Below are 18,411 nucleotides of genomic sequence, written 5' to 3'. Positions count from 1 at the left end.
AGAGAAGACAACAGCCAATTTCCTAGCTCCCCAACCAACCTTGCACATCTGCTGTAGTATAAATCCAGAATTCTACCATCTTATAGTACACAGGGATCGGTATAATGTAAGATCATTAATATAGTTCGCCTTCCCCTCGATATGGGAAAGATATGCACAACAAGCTTCTGCTAACCAAGTTGAGATTTTCCCCGGACACTTCACTCAAAATACGCTGGTTAAGATAAAGCATAAAAGAAGTTTATTAACTACAGAAAGATAGATTTTAAGTGATTATAACTGATAGCAAACTGATCAAAGCAGATTACTTAGCAAATAACCAAAACCTCAAACTAAGTCTAACGTACTAGATGGATAGAATTAGAATTAGCAATTTCTCACCCTGACTGATGATACAAGCAGTCCACCAAGTTTCCATACACAAGCTAGAAATTCGTTTACCCTGGGACCAGCACTTCCCCCAGTTCAGTCTTTGTTCCTTAGGTATTTCCAGTTCTCTTGTGTGGGGAATGAGGCCAAGAGATGATGTCACACCCCACCTTACGTAGCTTTTCCATATGGCAGGAAAAGGCGGTTACTCACCGTAGTAACTGGTGTTCTTCGAGATGTGTTGCTCCTATCCATTCCATGTAGGTGTGCGCGCCGTGCGTGCACGGCTCTTCGGAACATTTTTACCCTAGCAACTCCGGCGGGCCGGCTGGCGCCCCCTGGAGTGGCGCCGCTATGGCGCTGGATATATACCCCAGCCGGCCCGTCCGCTCCTCAGTTCCTTCTTGCCGGCTATTCCGACAGTGGGGAAGGAGGGCGGGTCTGGAATGGATAGGAGCAACACATCTCGAAGAACACCAGTTACTACGGTGAGTAACCGCCTTTTCTTCTTCGAGTGATTGCTCCTATGCATTCCATGTAGGTGATTCCCAAGCCTTACCTAGGCGGTGGGGTCGGAATGAGACGTGGCGGAGTGTAATACCACGGAGCCGAAGGCTGCGTCGTCTCGAGACTGCTGCACCAACGCATAGTGGGAAGCGAAGGTGTGGACGGAAGACCAGGTGGCCGCTCTACAGATGTCCTGGATGGGAACATGGGCCAGGAAGGCGGCCGACGAGGCGTGCGCTCTGGTCGAGTGTGCAGTGAGTCGGCACGGGGGGACGCGAGCAAGCTCGTAGCACGTTCGTATGCAGGCCGTCACCCAGGATGAAATCCACTGTGAGGAAACCGGCTCGCCTTTCATGCGGTCTGCGATCGCTACAAACAGTTGGGTCGAACGCCGGAAGGGTTTCGTCCGGTCAATGTAGAAAGCGAGGGCCCTGCAGACGTCCAGGGTGTGGAGCTGCTGCTCACGAGGTGAGGCGTGCGGCTTCGGGAAGAAGACCGGGAGGAAGATCTCCTGGTTGAGGTGGAAGGCTGACACCACCTTGGGGAGGAAGGCCGGGTGTGGCCGAAGCTGCACTTTGTCCCCGTGGAAGACGGTATGCGGGGGACCCGCCGTCAGGGCGCGGAGTTCCGAGACTCGTCTGGCGGATGTGATTGCTACGAGGAAAGCCGTCTTCCAGGTAAGATGGAGCAGAGAGCACGTGGCCAAGGGCTCGAAGGGTGGGCCCATCATCTGGGCGAGAACCAGGTTTAGATCCCAAGTCGGAGCAGGAGGACGCACCTGAGGGTAGAGACGGTCTAACCCTTTAAGGAAGCGGGCTACCATTGGGTTGGAGAAGACGGAGCGACCTCCTATAGCGGGTCGAAAGGCTGACAGAGCTGCCAGGTGCACCCTGAGGGACGAGATCGCGAGACCTTGACCTTTCAGGTACCAGAGGTAATCGAGGACGATCTGGATGGGGGCCGAGAATGGGTTAAGACCTCGCTGGTCGCACCAGAGCGCGAAGCGTTTCCACTTCACGAGGTAGGTAGAGCGCGTCGAAGGCTTCCTGCTTTCCAGCAGAACTTGTTGCACCGCCGCCGAACAACCTCTCTCTGCGTCGGTCAACCACTCAGGAACCAAGCTGTAAGATGCAGCGACTGCAGGTTTGGGTGACAAAGCCTGCCGAGGTCCTGAGTGATGAGGTCCGGCCATAACGGAAGGGGAATGGGATCCCGAACTGACAGCTCGAGCAGCAGGGTGTACCAGTGCTGTCTCGGCCAGGCCGGAGCGACGAGTATTACGCGGGCCCTGTCCCTCCGAAGCTTGAGTAGCACTCGGTGGACGAGCGGAAACGGAGGGAACGCGTAAAAGAGGGAGTCCGTCCATGGCAGGAGAAACGCATCCGAGAGGGAGCCTGGAGCTTGACCCTGGAAGGAGCAGAACCTGTGGCACTTCCTGTTGGCCCGGGAGGCGAAGAGGTCTACCTGGGGAAACCCCCACCTCTGGAAGATTGCGTAAGCCACATCTGGGCGAAGCGACCACTCGTGGGAGGCGAAGGACCTGCTCAGACGGTCGGCCAACGTGTTCTGCACCCCCGGCAGAAAAAACGCTTCGAGGCGAATCGAGTGGGTCACGCAAAGGTCCCAGAGGAGCATCGCCTCCTTGCAAAGCGGGGAGGATCGAGCTCCGCCCTGCTTGTTGACATAGAACATGGCTGTGGTGTTGTCCGTGTACACCGCTACACAGCGGTCCTGAAGGTGGGTCCGAAAGGCGAGACACGCCAGACGGATCGCTCTCAGCTCCCGGACGTTGATATGGAGGGAGAGCTCCTGGGCTGACCAGAGACCCTGGGTGTGCCGGTCTCCTATGTGAGCCCCCCATCCAAGCGCCGACGCGTCTGTGGTCAGGGTGATCGACGGTCGAGGAGGGCGGAACGGAACCCCTGCGCAGACTGTCTCCGGATTTAGCCACCAGTTGAGCGTCTGGAGAGTGGGTCTCGGCACCGTCACCACCATATCCATGGGGTCGCGATGAGGGCGGTACACCGATGCCAGCCACATTTGGAACGGGCGAAGTCGCAGCCTTGCGTGCGCGGTCACATACGTACACGCTGCCATGTGACCTAGGAGACGTAGGCAGGACCGCACCATTGTTGTCGGAAAGGCATGCAGTGTCCGTATAAGGGAGACCAACGTCTCGTGCCGAGTATGAGGGAGGCAGGCTCTGGCCAGATTGGAGTCGAGGACTGCTCCTATGAATTCCACTCTTTGCGCCGGAACTAAGTGGGACTTTTCGGCGTTGATAAGTAGGCCGAGAGACCGGAACAGATGCAGTATCTCGGACACCTGAGCCGCCACCAGCTCTTGGGTGCGGCCACGAATCAGCCAGTCGTCGAGATATGGGTACACATGAATTTGACGACGACGGAGGGCTGCGGCCACGACAGCCATGCATTTGGTGAATACCCTCGGTGCGGTGGAGAGGCCGAAGGGTAACACCGCAAACTGGTAGTGGGCCTCGTTGACCATGAAGCGCAGGTAGCGTCTGTGGGGGGGGTAAATTGCCACATGAAAGTAAGCATCCTTCATGTCGAGGGCGGCAAACCAGTCTCCCGGATCCAAGGAAGGGATAATGGTCCCCAAGGTTACCATCCGAAACTTGAGCTTGCAGAGGTACTTGTTGAGCTCCCGGAGGTCTAAGATGGGACGAAGACCTCCTTTCGCCTTGGGGATGAGAAAGTATCTGGAGTAGAATCCCCTGCCCCGCCTGCTGGGAGGCACCTCCTCGATGGCACCCACGCTCAACAGAGACTGGACCTCCTGTAAGAGGACTTGCTCGTGAGAGGGGTCCCTGAAGAGGGATGGGGAAGGTGGGTGGGAGGGAGGGGGCGAAATAAACTGTAGGCGGTAGCCGTGCTGGACGGTATTGAGTACCCAGCTGTCCGATGTTACAGAACGCCACGCCTGGAGGAAGCGGGAAAGGCGACTTGAAAACAAAAGGGATGGATCCTGGGGGGAGAGTGGTGGGCCGTCCTCGGGCGTCCCATCAAAAGGCCGGATTTGGACCTTGAGGAGCCTTGGACGAGCCTTGGGTCTGGTTACGACGCCCCCCTGACGGTCTGCGGCGGAAGGGGGCCCTTCGATTATTAAATGGCCGAGACCTGGCCTGCGGGACGGGCTGATAGGGTTGCTGCCGGAACGATCGCCTTTGTGTGGCCGGCGTATGCATTCCCAAAGTACGGATCGCCACTCGTCCGTCCTTTAGGGTCTGAATTCTCGTGTCAGTTTTTTCAGAGAATAGACCCTGCATCTCAAAGGGGAGGTCCTGGAGGGTGTATTGTACCTCCGGCGGCAAAGTGGAAGACTGGAGCCACGCAATGCGCCGCATGGTTACCCCGGACACCACGGTTCTGGCCCCCGAGTCCGCTGAGTCCACCGCCGCTTTGATTAAGGTCCTGGAGGCCAGCTTTCCCTCTTCCAGGAGCGCCGAGAATTCTCGGCGGGAGTCCTGCGGGGTCAGCTCCGCGAATTTTCCCAGGCATCCCAAGATGTTAAATGTATATCGGGATAGTAGGGCCATTTGATTTGCAATGCGGAGCTGGAGGCCTCCCGCCGAATAAATCTTGTGGCCCAATAAGTCCATGCGCCGGGACTCCTTGGACTTCGGCGCAGCGGCAGGCTGTCCGTTACGCTACCGGTCGTTCACGGACTGGACTACCAAAGAGTCCGGAGTTGGGTGCACATAAAGATATTCGTACCCCTTGGGCGGGACAGAATATTTCCTCTCCACTCCGCGTGCCGTGGGAGGGACGGAGGAAGGCGACTGCCGGATGGCGGCATTGTTCCGCTGGATTGTGCGGATGAATGGCAGCGCTACTCTCACGGGGGCGTCTGCTCCCACCACATCCGTGATGGGGTCATCGACCTCTTGGACCTCTTCGATGGGCAGGTTGATGGCTTTCGCTACCCTCCGGAGAAGGTCCTGGTGCGCCTTGAGGTCAATAGGCGGGGGTTCTGATGGTGACGCCCCTGCCACAGCCTCGTCGGGAGAGGAGGATGAGGAGTGACCTGGCAGCACCTCTTCAGGTGCCTGCTCTGCCTCTGGGCGATCAGGTGCCAGTGTCCCATGCCCCAACGGTGTGCCGTGAGCGGCGGTCTGTGGCGTTGGAGACGGGGGTGGCCTGCTGATAGTGGCCACTGGCAGCGAACGCGCCGAGCCTGGCTGCCTCGGTGGAAGGGGAGGCCCTTGCTCATGTTGGGGCCAGGGTACCCAAAATCCCCACTGCTGGGGTCCATGGTCCTGCGGAAGAGACCCCGCTCGGAAGTCTACCGCACTGCCCTCAGGGGAAGCAACTGAGGGTTCCCTCGAAGGCCAGGGAGGAGCCGTAGCGGTTCCCGGGCGGACGTCCGGTGCCGGAGTAAACTGTCTCTCCGGTGCCGAAGGACGGTGCCGGTCGTCATGCGGTCTAACAGGCGAGCGGGATCTGCGCGTGGCGCGGTGCCGGGAGCTCGACCAGCGGTGCCGGGAGTCGGACCTCGAGCGCGAGCGGCGGCGCCTTGAGCGGCTGCGTGACTCTCAACGTCGCCCGCGATGCCTGGAGCCGGACCTGGTGCGGTGCCGGTGACTCGGCGACCGGGACCTGGAGCGTCGCCGGGAGTGCGACCGGTACCGCGATTGGGAGCGGTACCGGGACTGCGACCGGCGACGAGACGGGGAGCGGCGTCTCGACGTTGACCGTCTCATGGATCGGGCCCGGTGCGTTGGTGACCAGCGCCTTGAGCGAGATCGGGATCAAGACCGGATCGTGGTGCCGCGATCACCTCGGCCGCCAGGGGAAGGAGGGCGCATCATCAGCGGCTTCCCAATGGACTTGAGTGTCCGCACCGGCGGTACCGGTAGCTGATGGCCCGTATCAGCGGTGAGGTCGATCAGCTCCCTCGCCGTCGCGAACGCCTCGGGCGTGGACGGGAGCCTCAGCTCCTCCTCGGTAGGTACCGGGGAGCTGGGCGGTGCCGGACTCGACGGGCCTTGCGGCGCCGGAGTCGACGGCCCGGTGCACTTCTTGTGCACTGCCTCAGCCTGTACCGTTTGCGTCGGAGGCGGCTGGGCTAACGGCTTCTGCTGCTGCTTCGCAGAGGCCGTCTTCGGCACCTTGTGCTTCTTCCCCGGGGAGAGGGAGCGGTGCCGGATCTTCGGTGCCGGGTGCCGAGAGGCGTCGGCACCGGAGCGGCTCGGTGCTGCCGGTGCGCTGCTCACGGAGGCAGGCTTCGGCGCCGATGGAGCTGGCGCCGGAGGTTGGAGAGCCGACTCCATAAGGAGTTGTTTTAGACGAGAGTCCCGCTCTTTTCTCGTACGCGGCTTGAAGGCTACGCAAATCGGGCACTTATCCGATCTGTGCGACTCTCCGAGGCAGCGGAGGCAGGAGTCGTGCGGGTCACTCACCGGCATGGACCGCTGGCAAGCCACGCAGGGCTTGAATCCCGGTGCTCCGGGCATAAGCCCGCACCGGGGCGGAAGAAGAGGGCTAACCCCTCTAATTCCCTAACTACTATACTATACAACTAACTATACAACTAGAACAAGAAACTTTAACAAATTATTAACAACTATATACACTAAATCTATGGAGAATGCTAGGGCTGTGGAGGTAAGGGAGCACTCCACTGTTCCTACTAGCCGTCACGGGCGGAAAGAAGGAACTGAGGAGCGGACGGGCCGGCTGGGGTATATATCCAGCGCCATAGCGGCGCCACTCCAGGGGGCGCCAGCCGGCCCGCCGGAGTTGCTAGGGTAAAAATGTTCCGAAGAGCCATGCACGCGCGGCGCGCACACCTACATGGAATGCATAGGAGCAATCACTCGAAGAAGAACCCTTTATTCCAAACTCAATTCCCAGTCCAGTTTGTGGAAAAATAGAGGTAACAAAATGGAATTCAGTGTCATGTGGTCTGGTTACCATAATATAGTAAAGAGTCTTGCACTGTGCATACTTATAAGTTATGGACACCGCTGGAAACAAAGATCGAGGGGCAAGGGAGCCCATCAGAAGAAGGCCTCCTTCAGTTTACACTGTCTCGGTGACCTGAAAAAATGGTAACTAAGAGAGGTGTTTTATCCACTTCCTTATGGTAATAGGATGGCTATATACCATATCTGCTCCTTTACTCTGATTACAGCAATGTCAATAGCTGCCCCAACACATATGTGGCCTTTGGGAAGTCCATAATTAAGCATCAAGGATTAATACTCATGATTTACATCACTTATTTATTAATAATTCTAATATATGAATGCGGCCCAACTGCTGAGATACTGCATAGCAACCTAACTGCTAAAGCCCGCCCCTTCATTCAGAATCCTGTGGGGTATTGCACCTCTTGGTGATTACTTGTTAGTTTTTTTCAAAATGTGGAGTCAAAATATCTCACCTGGGATTCTCTCCTTATCCTGAGGCCTATTCAGGTAAATCCCAAACTTCAGCAGAATCACTCCCACAAAGCCTCAACCTAATATAAGGCCCTTAACTGTAGCAAGCTCAGGCTGTGTTTACACTACCGTGGCCAGCTGACCTACGCTGCGCAACTCCAGCTGCGTGAATAATGTAGCCTGAGTGAACATAACTTAGGTTGAGTTACTGCCGGGTGTGCACTGCGGGGGGTCGATGGGAGAGCATCGGGGTAGAGTACAGGGGTTGACTGGACAGCCATCTGCAGTCAATCTGCGGTTGATTTGGCGGGTCTGAACTAGACCCACAGAATCGACCACCAGTGGCTCAATCTCAGAGCGTCGATCCTGGCTGTAATGTAGACCTGCCCTTAATAGCCCATTTATCTATGTTCACTTCCATGCATGTTCCAAGCTAATAAGCAATTTTCTGATAATGACATTTTATCTCTAACGAGTATAAAATTGCCCATGAGATGTGAGACTAGGTCAAAGATCATAAAATCAGGTCGGTGTCAACAGGGGTGAGAGTTTGGAGAGACTCTTGGCCCCCCACTCCCCATCGGCAGCAGCCACAAGCTGTCTTCCCTCCGTGGTCCTGGGATCTTCGAGTCTGTCCCTCCTGAGGTTGCGTGGCCCAGTTCTTGTTTCTTACATTCTCCTTTTCTGGAAGAATTAGAGGCTGTTGCGCCTGAATTTCAGTGTTTAATTCCCCAGCCTTCTCCACACACTGGAGGAGTTTAATTCTCCTTCCCATTACACCTGAATCACTAGATTTCCTAATTCCCCAGAATGTGCTTTTGCAATATCACAGTTCTGGGACAGCTAAGCCTCTGACCTGCCTCCATGGGCTGCTCAAGGAATGGCCTCTCGGGTATCAGGCCTCTAGCCAGCCCCTCTCTGTGGGTAGGGACCCACATGCCTCTCCTTTTTGACCAGGTTTGAGGATTGCAGCTTCTCCTACACTGTGTTCACTGGACTAACCTCCAGTTCCTGTGCTTTGCTTTCTCTCCAAGGACTGTGAGCAGTGTGTGTGTGTGATAGAGGTGGGAATTTTGGCGATACTTCTATGATGCCAATACACACCTCAGTTTCCCTCTCTGATTGGTATTGCTATGATTAGAAAGAGCAGGATACATGAGGTGTTTTGTCACGTAGCTGTCATGGGGTGATATGAATGGGTGGGTCATTAAGACTGGCTGGGGCCAACCTACATCAGTGGAATACCTGACAGAGACAAGGGAATAATTGTCACCTGTCCATGGGAGGATCTCAGCTTGGCTAAGTGTGAAGCATTTATGGACTCGTTATGTTTTTGGGAGCAGGAAGAACTGGGTTTGCAGATGCAGGGAGCTCTACTGGAGTGAAGACAAATGGACAGGCACAGTGAAAGGAAACCAAACTGTTTTCTGCTACAGCATGGCTCAAGGGCATTGGCCAGTATGGACTATGTTGTCTTCTTTGCATCTCTGTGCTAATCTAAGGACTTTCCAATGCTGTGTTTCAGTTGACTAATAAAACCCTGCTCTGTTTTAAAAGTCTGCCCAGTGCCACAGCAAAAACTTGCTGAGGTGCATCGAAGCATGAGTGAGGAACTGTCTCTGCACAGGAGTGTCGTTCAGCTGGACCTGCTGGGCAGAGCTCACAGATTGAAATAGGAGTGTTGAAGCCAGAGGCTCAGTCATAGGTGTTGAAGCTACATGGCCTATCATTGTGGAAGAGTGGGACCCCTTGGGGGTCTAGCGCACTCAAGGGGCACCTCCCAAGGACTGTTTAAAAGCCAGGGTATTGCACAGATCCTGTGGATCCATGACAGTGCGCCAGAGGTTAAGCCTTATGGGGAAAAGATATAAAACAAGAAAAGGATCTAAATGTGTATTTACCATTGCCCCCTCATCAGTATTCATGGGAATCCCTGATCCGTTCCAAAGTGTATTAAAGCCTTCCTTAAAGGCTTACCTCTTGGTTATCAGGTCATGTCAGTTTTGTTAGAGGGCTTTCCCTTCCCCAGCCCACTTTCCTGGTTCTTGTCATGCAGACAGCAAGCAGCAAAGGATCAGAAGTCTGAAGCGCAGACAAAGTGATGTTTACTGGGGATAGTTTCCAAGCAAGCAGATTCCGAAGCCCTTCACACTAGTCAGGCTTATCTCTATACGCCAATAGAGTCTGTTCCCCAGTGTCCGCCTTCCCAGCTCTGACGCCGCAGAGCCTTGCCTGTGTCCCTGTTCCCTGTCCCGCCCCCTTAACAAACATGATTCCAATTTCCTTTCCCCCTCCTGTCTGACCCCAGTTTATACAGTAATATTCTCAGCTATACCGTAACCAATCATTTTACTGAAATTTAACTAACCAATTCTAACATATTGTAACATAATTCTCTAGCCAATTATATTCCACTACCCTAATTAACTTACACCCAGCAAAATTAATTGTACAGCAGACAGAAACAATTAGAGAACGAGACAGATTGACAATAGAAAAGTGGGGGCCATAAAGATAAAACCTACAGAAATGAGGGTTTCACAACCACAACCATTGAGAAGGGATTTCTTGCCAGACCGGATGCTCTCTTAAGATCTGTTTCTTTATTTGGTGGTGATGGGCACTATTGGGACAGGATCGTCTTCCTAACAGCCCAACCCCACCTTACTTCAGTGTGACGGGTTTGGGAGGTGAGGATGTGACCGTTCGCTTCCCAGCTTGTGGCTGCTCCTGCTGCTTAGCCAAAGGCCTTAGCCTACGAACAAGGGCTCAGACTCTCCTAGGGAGAGAAGGCCCAGACACAGGCAGACTGGGAATAAAACAAAGAACCAAATTCCCCTGTCACTAGCTAAGTGATAAAAATACACCTAAGTTCTTAAAGTCTAGGCCTGTACAGGCAGGCCTGAATATCTCTATTCTAACAGTGGGTTCTACCCCTTCCCCCATTCTGTGTCTGTCTTGTCTATTTAGATTGTAAATTCTTCAGGGCATGGGCCAGCTACTATTCTGGGTTTGTACTTTGCCTAACACAATGGGGACCCACTGTTAACTGGTCCTTAGGCACTACGGTAATGAATAGATGGCCTTGGGATGTTACTGCTTAAAAATGAGCTGGGCTTAAAGCCATGGACTATTCCCTGTGACAAGTATCCCACAAACTCCACTGACCTCCCTTCTTTTCTTTGCCTGGAGTAGAGTTTCCAGTTTCCAAACTGAATGTGACCTCGTGGCTGGAAGGAGGGGAAGAGCCGTGGGTCCCACACCTCCAGGGCTCTGAGGAAGAAGTGCTCCCGAGAGCTGCCTGCACAGGTGAGAGTAGTTGTTCCTCACTCTCCCGCTCGGAGGGAGGCCACTCGGTCTAGTTGCCTTTGAGCTTGTTTGGCCCAGGCACGAAGCTGCAGGACAGTCTAGGGCCCCTATCTCCACCCGAGGTGGAGCAAGGCCCCCCAGGTCCTCTCGTTCCCAGCCCCACAAAGTCACAGCCAGGCTTTAGCCTGGGCTTTGGGAGGCTCAAGCTGCCAGTTTGACTTAAGGCTGGCTTTAGCCTGGGTGGGGCTCAGGCAGCCAGCAAAGCAACACTCTATAAGGGAGCTGGTAAGGGAGGCTCCTTCTTCAGATCAGGAGCTTCCCTGCACAGTGTAAAAAGTCGGCTACCCCAGGGTGGGATGGCAGGGGGACGTGAGCCCACCCTACTCCACCACGTCCCAGCCCAGGGCCCTGGCAGAGGCAGGATTGGCTGCTCCTGCGTCGGTGAGGATCCGGCCGCAACGTGCGAACAGAGCTACACCCAGCTCCACAGCTGGCTGCTCCGTGGCTGCCCCTGGGCCACTTCCTGCCTCCCCGGGGTTTGGTACCTCTCTCTTCCAGGGCTCCTCAGTCTCCTTGCGGTACACCGTGGCCAGTGGTCTGGGCTAGTCCTTGTCAGGATCTCCCACTTCTGTGGCTATGGGACAGCCAGGTGTAAGTTCCCCTCCTGGGCACAGCAGCACAGCTGGAGTGTCCTTCTCCTCCGGGGATTCTGCCCCAACTGGGCTGCAGGGCCTGCCTCTTATACTTCCGGCCTAGCCCCGGCATTTCCGGCAAGGGGGGGCGGGGCAGGCTAGGCTCCGCCCACCAAGGGGAGTGTAGTGGTCCCTCGCTCTCCTGTTCAGAGGGAGGCCACTTGGCCTCACTACGGTGAGGAATTGGTTAAACCAACTCAAAAACTGTGTGTGAATACAGGAAACATTTGGGATGCCCTACAAAGACCTTGTGAGCTCTCCAAGTTCAGGATTGTTCTCTGCAGATGTGGAACCATTATGGCAGATGTCACTCATGGCTTTCTACCTATTCTGACTGACAACTGGAAGCAGGTCCCTCCCCAATCTCGCTTTCTCCTGAATGATCTCATGAGATACAGACCAGAACTGATCCCTTCCTCTCTCCTCTGGGGAAGGGTTTGGGAAAAATCAGATCCTGATAGGTTTGATCTCTCCTGCACATATTTTGGTTTGTTCATCCCTTTTCCATTCCTCTCTCTGAGATTCCTTTCTCTCCGGCATAGGGAGTGACCTATGTCTGGATTCTCTCTATCTCCCATCAGGTGATGGGATGGCGAGTGAGAATGAGGAGGAGAAACTCCAGCAGGAAGATGCTGAACAAGTAGAACCACATGGAACATTATCAGGAAGATCCAAAGGGAATGTTTCCGGGAGTTGTGCACTCCCAGAAAAAGCAAAAGACTGTGAGACTCAGCACAGGCCAGAGGAAAACTTCAGTAGCCACTCAGACCTTATTACACGCAAGAGAATCAACCTGGAAGAGACACGCTACAGATGCCATAAGTGTGGGAAAAGCTTCAATCGGAGCTCAACCCTTCTCACACATTGGAGAATCCACACTGGAGAGAAACCCTACACGTGCTCTGAGTGCGGGAAAAGCTTCAATCGGAGCTCTGCCCTGATCACACATCGGAGAATCCACACAGGTGAGAAACCTTATGGATGCTCTGAGTGTGGGAAACACTTCAGTCAGAGGCCACACCTTACCGCACATCAGACAATCCACACGGGCGAGAAACCTTATGAATGCTCTGAGTGTGGGAAACGCTTCATTGATAGTTCAACTCTCATCTCACATCAGCGAATCCACACAGGAGAGACGCCCTACACATGCTCTGAGTGCGGGAAAAGCTTTAATCAGCACTCTCACCTTATCACACATCATAGAATCCACACAGGAGAGATGCCCTACACATGCGCTGAATGCGGGAAAAGCTTCAATCAGAGCTCAAACCTTATCAAACATAGGAGAATCCACACAGGTGAGAAACCTCATGGATGCTCTGAGTGTGGGAAACGCTTCATTCATCATTCAGCCCTCATCTCACATCAGAGAATCCACACGGGTGAGAAACCTCACGGATGCTCTGTGTGTGGGAAACGCTTCAGTGATAGTTCAGCCCTCATTTCACATCAGCGAATCCACACAGGAGAGACGCCCTACACATGCTTGGAGTGTGGGAAAAGTTTTAGTCGGCACTCAGCCCTCATCACACATCGTAGAATCCACACAGGAGAGAGACCCTACACGTGCTCTGAGTGCGGGAAGAGCTTCAATCGGAGCTCAAACCTTATCACACACAGGAGAATCCACACGGGTGAGAAACCTTATGGATGCTCTGTGTGTGGGAAACGCTTCATTCATCGTTCAGCCCTCATCTCACATCAGAGAATCCACACAGGAGAGACGCCCTACACATGCCCTGAGTGCGGGAAAAGCTTCAATCAGAGCTCTGCCCTGATCACACATCAGAGAATCCACACAGGAGAGACGCCCTACACATGCACTGAGTGCGGGAAAAGCTTCAATAAGAGCTCAAACCTTATCACACACAGGAGAATCCACACAGGTGAAAAACCATATGGATGCTCTGAGTGTGGGAAACGCTTCATTGATAATTCAACCCTCACCTCACATCAGCGGATCCACACAGGAGAGAAGCCCTACACGTGCTCTGAGTGTGGGAAAAGCTTCAATCAGAGCTCAAACCTTATCAAACATCATAGAATCCACACAGGAGAGATGCCCTTCACATGCTCTGAGTGTGGGAAAAGCTTTAGTCAGCACTCACAACTTATCTCACATTGTAGAATCCACACAGGAGAGAAACCCTACACATGCTCTGAGTGCGGAAAACGCTTCAGTTATAGCTCAGCCCTTACCACACATCAGAGAATCCACACAGGTGAGAAACCTTATGGATGCTCTGAGTGTGGGAAACGCTTCATTCATTGTTCAGCCCTCATCTCACATCAGAGAATCCACACAGGAGAGAGACCCTACACATGCTCCGAGTGTGGGAAAAGCTTCAATCAGAGCTCAAACCTTATTAAACATCAGAAAATCCACATGGGAGATGCCCTAATGATTAGCTGAGTGTAGGGGTATGTCTACACTACTGGATTATTCCGATTTTACAGAGACCGATTTTTGGAAACATTGTATAAAGTCGAGTGCACGTGGCCACACTAAGCACATTAATTCGGCGGTGTGCGTCCATGTACCGAGGCTAGCGTCGATTTCTGGAGCGTTGCAATATGGGTAGCTATCCCATAGTCCCCATAGTCTCCTCTGCCCATTGGAATTCTGGGTTGAGATACCAATGAATGATGGGGCAAAAACAGTGTCACAGGTGATTCTGGGTAAATGTCATCAGACAATCCTCCCTCCGTGAAAGCAATGGCAGACAATTATTTCACACCCTTTTCCCTGGATTGCCCGGGCAGACGCCATAGCACGGCAACCATGGAGCCTGTTCAGCCTTTTTTCACCGTCACCGTATGTCTACTGGATGTTGCTAACAGATGCGGCACTGCAGCGCTACACAGCATCATCCCCTTGCCTTTTGCAAATTAGCAAAGAGGGTTACCAGCTCTACTGTACCGTCTGCTGCCTTGCAAGTTGACAATGACGGTTACCAATCATACTGTACCGTCTGCTGCTGTCATGGGTGCTCCTGGCCGGCCTCGGAGAGGTCGGCCGGGGGCGCATGGACAAAAATGGGAATGACTCCCCAGGTCATTCTCTTCTTCAAGTTTTGTCTAAAGGGAGAGTCAGTCCTGCCTAGAATATCAGGCAAGCCTACTAAAGAACCAGAGAGGCAAACGGCCACTCTGGGTCAGAGCCCCAGACATCCCACAGAAATGATGAGCTGCATGCCATTCTAGGGGGTGCCCCTGCAACAATGCCACCTGTTGCTTCCCTCCTCCCCCGCCCCTCCTGGGCTACCGTGACAGTTATCCCCCCGTTTGTGTGATGAAGTAATAAAGAATGCATGAATTTGAAACAACACTGACTTTATTGCCTCTGCAAGCAGAGATCAAAGGGGGGAGGGGAGGGCAGCCTCCAGCTGCTATGATATTCCAGGCAGGAGTGAATCTCCAGGAGACAAAACTTAAAGAAGAGAATGACCTGGGGAGTCATTCTCATTTTTGCCCAGGCGCCCCCGGCCGACCTCACCGAGGCCGGCCAGGAGAAGTCATGGGACGATGATGACGGAGATCAGTCATACTGCACCGTCTGCAAGGGAAGGGAAGGGGATGCTGCTGTGTAGCGCTGCAGCACCGTGTCTGCCAGCAGCATCCAGTAGACATACGGTGACATTGAAAAAAGGCAGGAAACAATTTTTTTTCCCTTTGGTTTCACGGGGGGGGGGGGGGGCTGATGACATATACCCTGAACCACCCACAACAATGTTTTTGACCCTTCAGGCTTTGGGAGCTCAGCCAAGAATTCAAATGGTTTTCAGAAAGTGCAGGAACTGTGGGATAGCTACAGTTATCAGTCGCCCCTCCCTCCGTGAGTGTCCATTTCATTCTTTGGCTTTCTGGTACATTTGTCTCAGCTCCTTAAGTTTCACGCAGCACTGGGCCGAGTCCCTGTTGTGGCCTCTGTCCATCATAGCCTTGGAGATTTTTTCAAATGTTTTGGCATTTCGTCTATTGGAACGGAGTTCTGGTAGAATAGGTTCATCTCCCCATACAGAGATCAGATTCAGAATCTCCCGTACGGTCCATGCTGGAGCTCTTTTTTGATTCTGGGACTGAATGGTCACCTGTGCTGATCAGCGCTCCACGCTGGGCAAACAGGAAATTAAATTCAAAAGTTCCTGGGGCTTTTCCTGTCTACCTGGCCAGTGCATCCGAGTTCAGATTGCTGTCCAGAGCGGTCACAATGGTGCACTGTGGGATAGCTCCCGGAGGCCAATACCGTCAAATTGCAGCCACACTAACCCTAATTCTAAATGGCAATACCGATTTCAGCGCTACTCCCCTTGTCGGGGAGGAGTGCAGATATCGATATTAAGAGCCCTTTATACCAAAATAAAGGGTTTCATTGTGTGGACGGGTGCAGCGTTAATTTGGTTTAACGCTGCTATATTCAAAATAAACTCGTAGTGTAGACCAGGCCTAGGAAAACCTTCAATCAGAGCTCAAGCCTTATTAGACATCAGAAAATCCACATGAGAGAGAACTGTAATAAATGCCTTGACTAGGGTTGGCCAAAGATTTTTTTTTATTAAATCACATTTGTTAATTCCCCACAAAGTGATCTTCACACCATCTTCACCGTGGTCTCTCAGCTCCTGCAGATGAATTGCCTGCTTCTGCCTTTTGCAACTCACCCTTCTTTGGGGTCAATCCTGTGATCTTTTCTATCAACTCTTTTCCTTTTGAGTCGTAGGAGTGTGTGTCCCTCCAGCTAGGAATGTTCTTCAGCTCCAGGTGGGGAAGAGAGGTTTGATCCCAACAAGCTACACTGAGGCAAAAACTACCTGGGCCTTCCATCCACTAGGGCTGTACATGGCATTGGCTGCTCAAGTTAGTGATCTTGGTGTAAAAAGACAATTATAGTTGTAGTGCAGCTGCAGCCCAGGTGCAGTGGTTGGCATTAGCTTTCCCCTTGACCTGACCTAAAGTCCATCACTTTTCCTAGTCTAAACAAACCCTGAGCATCACAGTTATACTGTTCCCCCATTTCAAAGCAATTGTTAGTCATCAACAAATTGTTTCGTTCCCAGTTGCTCTGATGTTGCTTCAGGTTGTGCTGGAGAGCAAATTACTACCACTTTTCTCATTTAAAATATATTGAACTACAACAAAGAGAAGGAACTGGGAGGGATAGCTCAGTGGTTTGAGCATTGGCCTGCTAAACCTAGGGTTGTGAGCTCAGTCCTTGAGGGGACTATTTAGGGATTTGGGGCAAAAAGCTGGGGATTGGCCCTGCTTTGAGCAGGGGGGTTGAACTAGATGACCTCCTGAGGTCCCTTCTAACCCTGATATTCTATGAACAGGGCAGGGATAGGGGAAAATGTCATTTCACCCTCTCTAACAACAGAAGAAGCTAGGGTAAGTCAGAGGGCTTCCCTATCACCATCCCAACCCCTCTGTTGTTCAGTTGGGAAGGTCAATATTTTTTCTAAAGTGCTGTGAAGAAGATTCCCTGGTAAATGACTTGGAACTAAGGTTAGGGGGTTGTTACAGGAGTGGGTGGGTGAGATTCTGTGGCCTGCATTGTGCAGGTCAGACTAGATGATCATAATGGTCCCTTCTGACCTTAAAGTCTATGGGACTATAAGATACCCATGCATTTGGCCCCCAAAGCAGTTGTGGCCCAGGCCCTGCAGGAGGTTGCTCGTGAAGAGTTCTCCTTCCTAATCAGGTGCGGGTTGCCTATTATTTGGGAAATACAATTCCTATCTAGGTAGGGAAGGGGAAAATGGAAGTGATGTTTCTGTTCAGTCACCCCTGGGCAATGCTGCAAATATGTAGAAAATGAAATCCGTGTTGAATGTGATATAGCTGCAGAAAGAGACCTATTTTCCATAGATACCTGACATTTGATGTTTTACAAGGATTCTAAGCCACACCTGAATTTAGTCCCTAATTTAAATTTGTGCCACCAGATTAAAGAAATAAAGGGCATATTTGGGGGGGGTGTTATACTTCACTATTGCTACTGATCTTTTGTGTGCTTGGTGAAGAATTCTACACCAGAGAAGTGTAAAATTACTCCAAGAAAAGTCAAAGATTTGACAAGGACTCAGGTAGAAATCGCATGCACTAGTGGTTGATTTTTTGCCCCAGAGATGGATGGCCCAGGTAAACTATTTTTAGAATGCTGCTCCCTAGTTAAGTGGCATTGGTCTCACTCCTAAATGATGCCATTATTAAATTGGGAACAACTGTCTTTTACCATTTGGATCCAAAGTTTCATGAAGCACAGAGAGAAACATCTGATTGTTTCAGAGCCAATCCATGCCTATGGGTCCCAATCTGGCTGCCTTTTTGGACAAGAAGCAGTTACATGCTGGGCAAATGAGGGTAGCCAATGAGGGAATGTATCAGATTCCAAGTTCAGACTGCAGGATACATAAATGCTGAGTCCTGACTCTGTGGTTTGGTCTACACTACGGGGGAAAATCGATATAAGATACGCAACTTCAGCTACGTGAATAACGTAGCTGAAGTTGAAGTATCTTATATCGAATTACTTACCATCCTCACGGCACGGGATCGATGTCCACAGCTCCCCATGTCGACTCCGCTACCACCGTTCGTGTTGGTGGAGTTACGGAGTCGACATGAGCGCATTCGGGGATCGATATATCGCGTCTAGATGAGACGTGATATATCGATCCCCGAGAAATCGATTGCTAAACCGCCGATATGGCGGGTAGTGAAGACGTACCCTTAGTTTTGCTATTAAGTCTTAAATGCATTTGTATCACTTCTCTGCCTGCTGCTACTCTGAAAGATTAGAAAATGTGATGATAGAACACAGGTGTTTTTTCTCATGATGCAGCCTTCCCACGTAGCGTGAGAGCCCTTCCACCTACACTTATGGGAGAAGACCCAGGGCGAAATGAACTCTCATAAATGGAAGGCTCCTAGGTTATTGTAGAATGTGACTTCACACAAAACTCAATGGTGGAAATGGGAATTAAGAGAAAACTGCCCTATAGGTTTATATTTTGTAATCTTTGAATAAGTTGTTACCAGTGACAATGAAATTAAACATGAAGTTAATTAGTGTAAAGTAAGAGGCTGATTATGTGATAATTTTCAGTGTTACTATATAATTCAGGT

General features: G+C 52.1%; 1 protein-coding gene across 1 annotated transcript in view; it reads left to right on the top strand.

The window, feature by feature from the left end:
* Positions 1-4,232: 4,232 nt before the first annotated feature.
* The window catches only part of LOC123369035 (zinc finger protein 271-like), a 136,017-nt gene continuing 121,838 nt past the window's right edge, over positions 4,233-18,411 (top strand). The window contains exons 1-4 of the mRNA XM_045014406.1: positions 4,233-4,425; positions 5,329-5,465; positions 12,068-12,668; positions 12,753-13,672. Coding sequence (XP_044870341.1) covers positions 4,233-4,425; positions 5,329-5,465; positions 12,068-12,668; positions 12,753-13,672 — 1,851 coding nt within the window. The remainder of the gene's footprint in view (positions 4,426-5,328; positions 5,466-12,067; positions 12,669-12,752; positions 13,673-18,411) is intronic.

This window comes from Mauremys mutica, chromosome 4 (genome assembly GCF_020497125.1).
Source record: "Mauremys mutica isolate MM-2020 ecotype Southern chromosome 4, ASM2049712v1, whole genome shotgun sequence".
Taxonomy (NCBI): domain Eukaryota; kingdom Metazoa; phylum Chordata; order Testudines; family Geoemydidae; genus Mauremys; species Mauremys mutica.
This window is presented reverse-complemented; position numbering and strand designations above follow the sequence as displayed.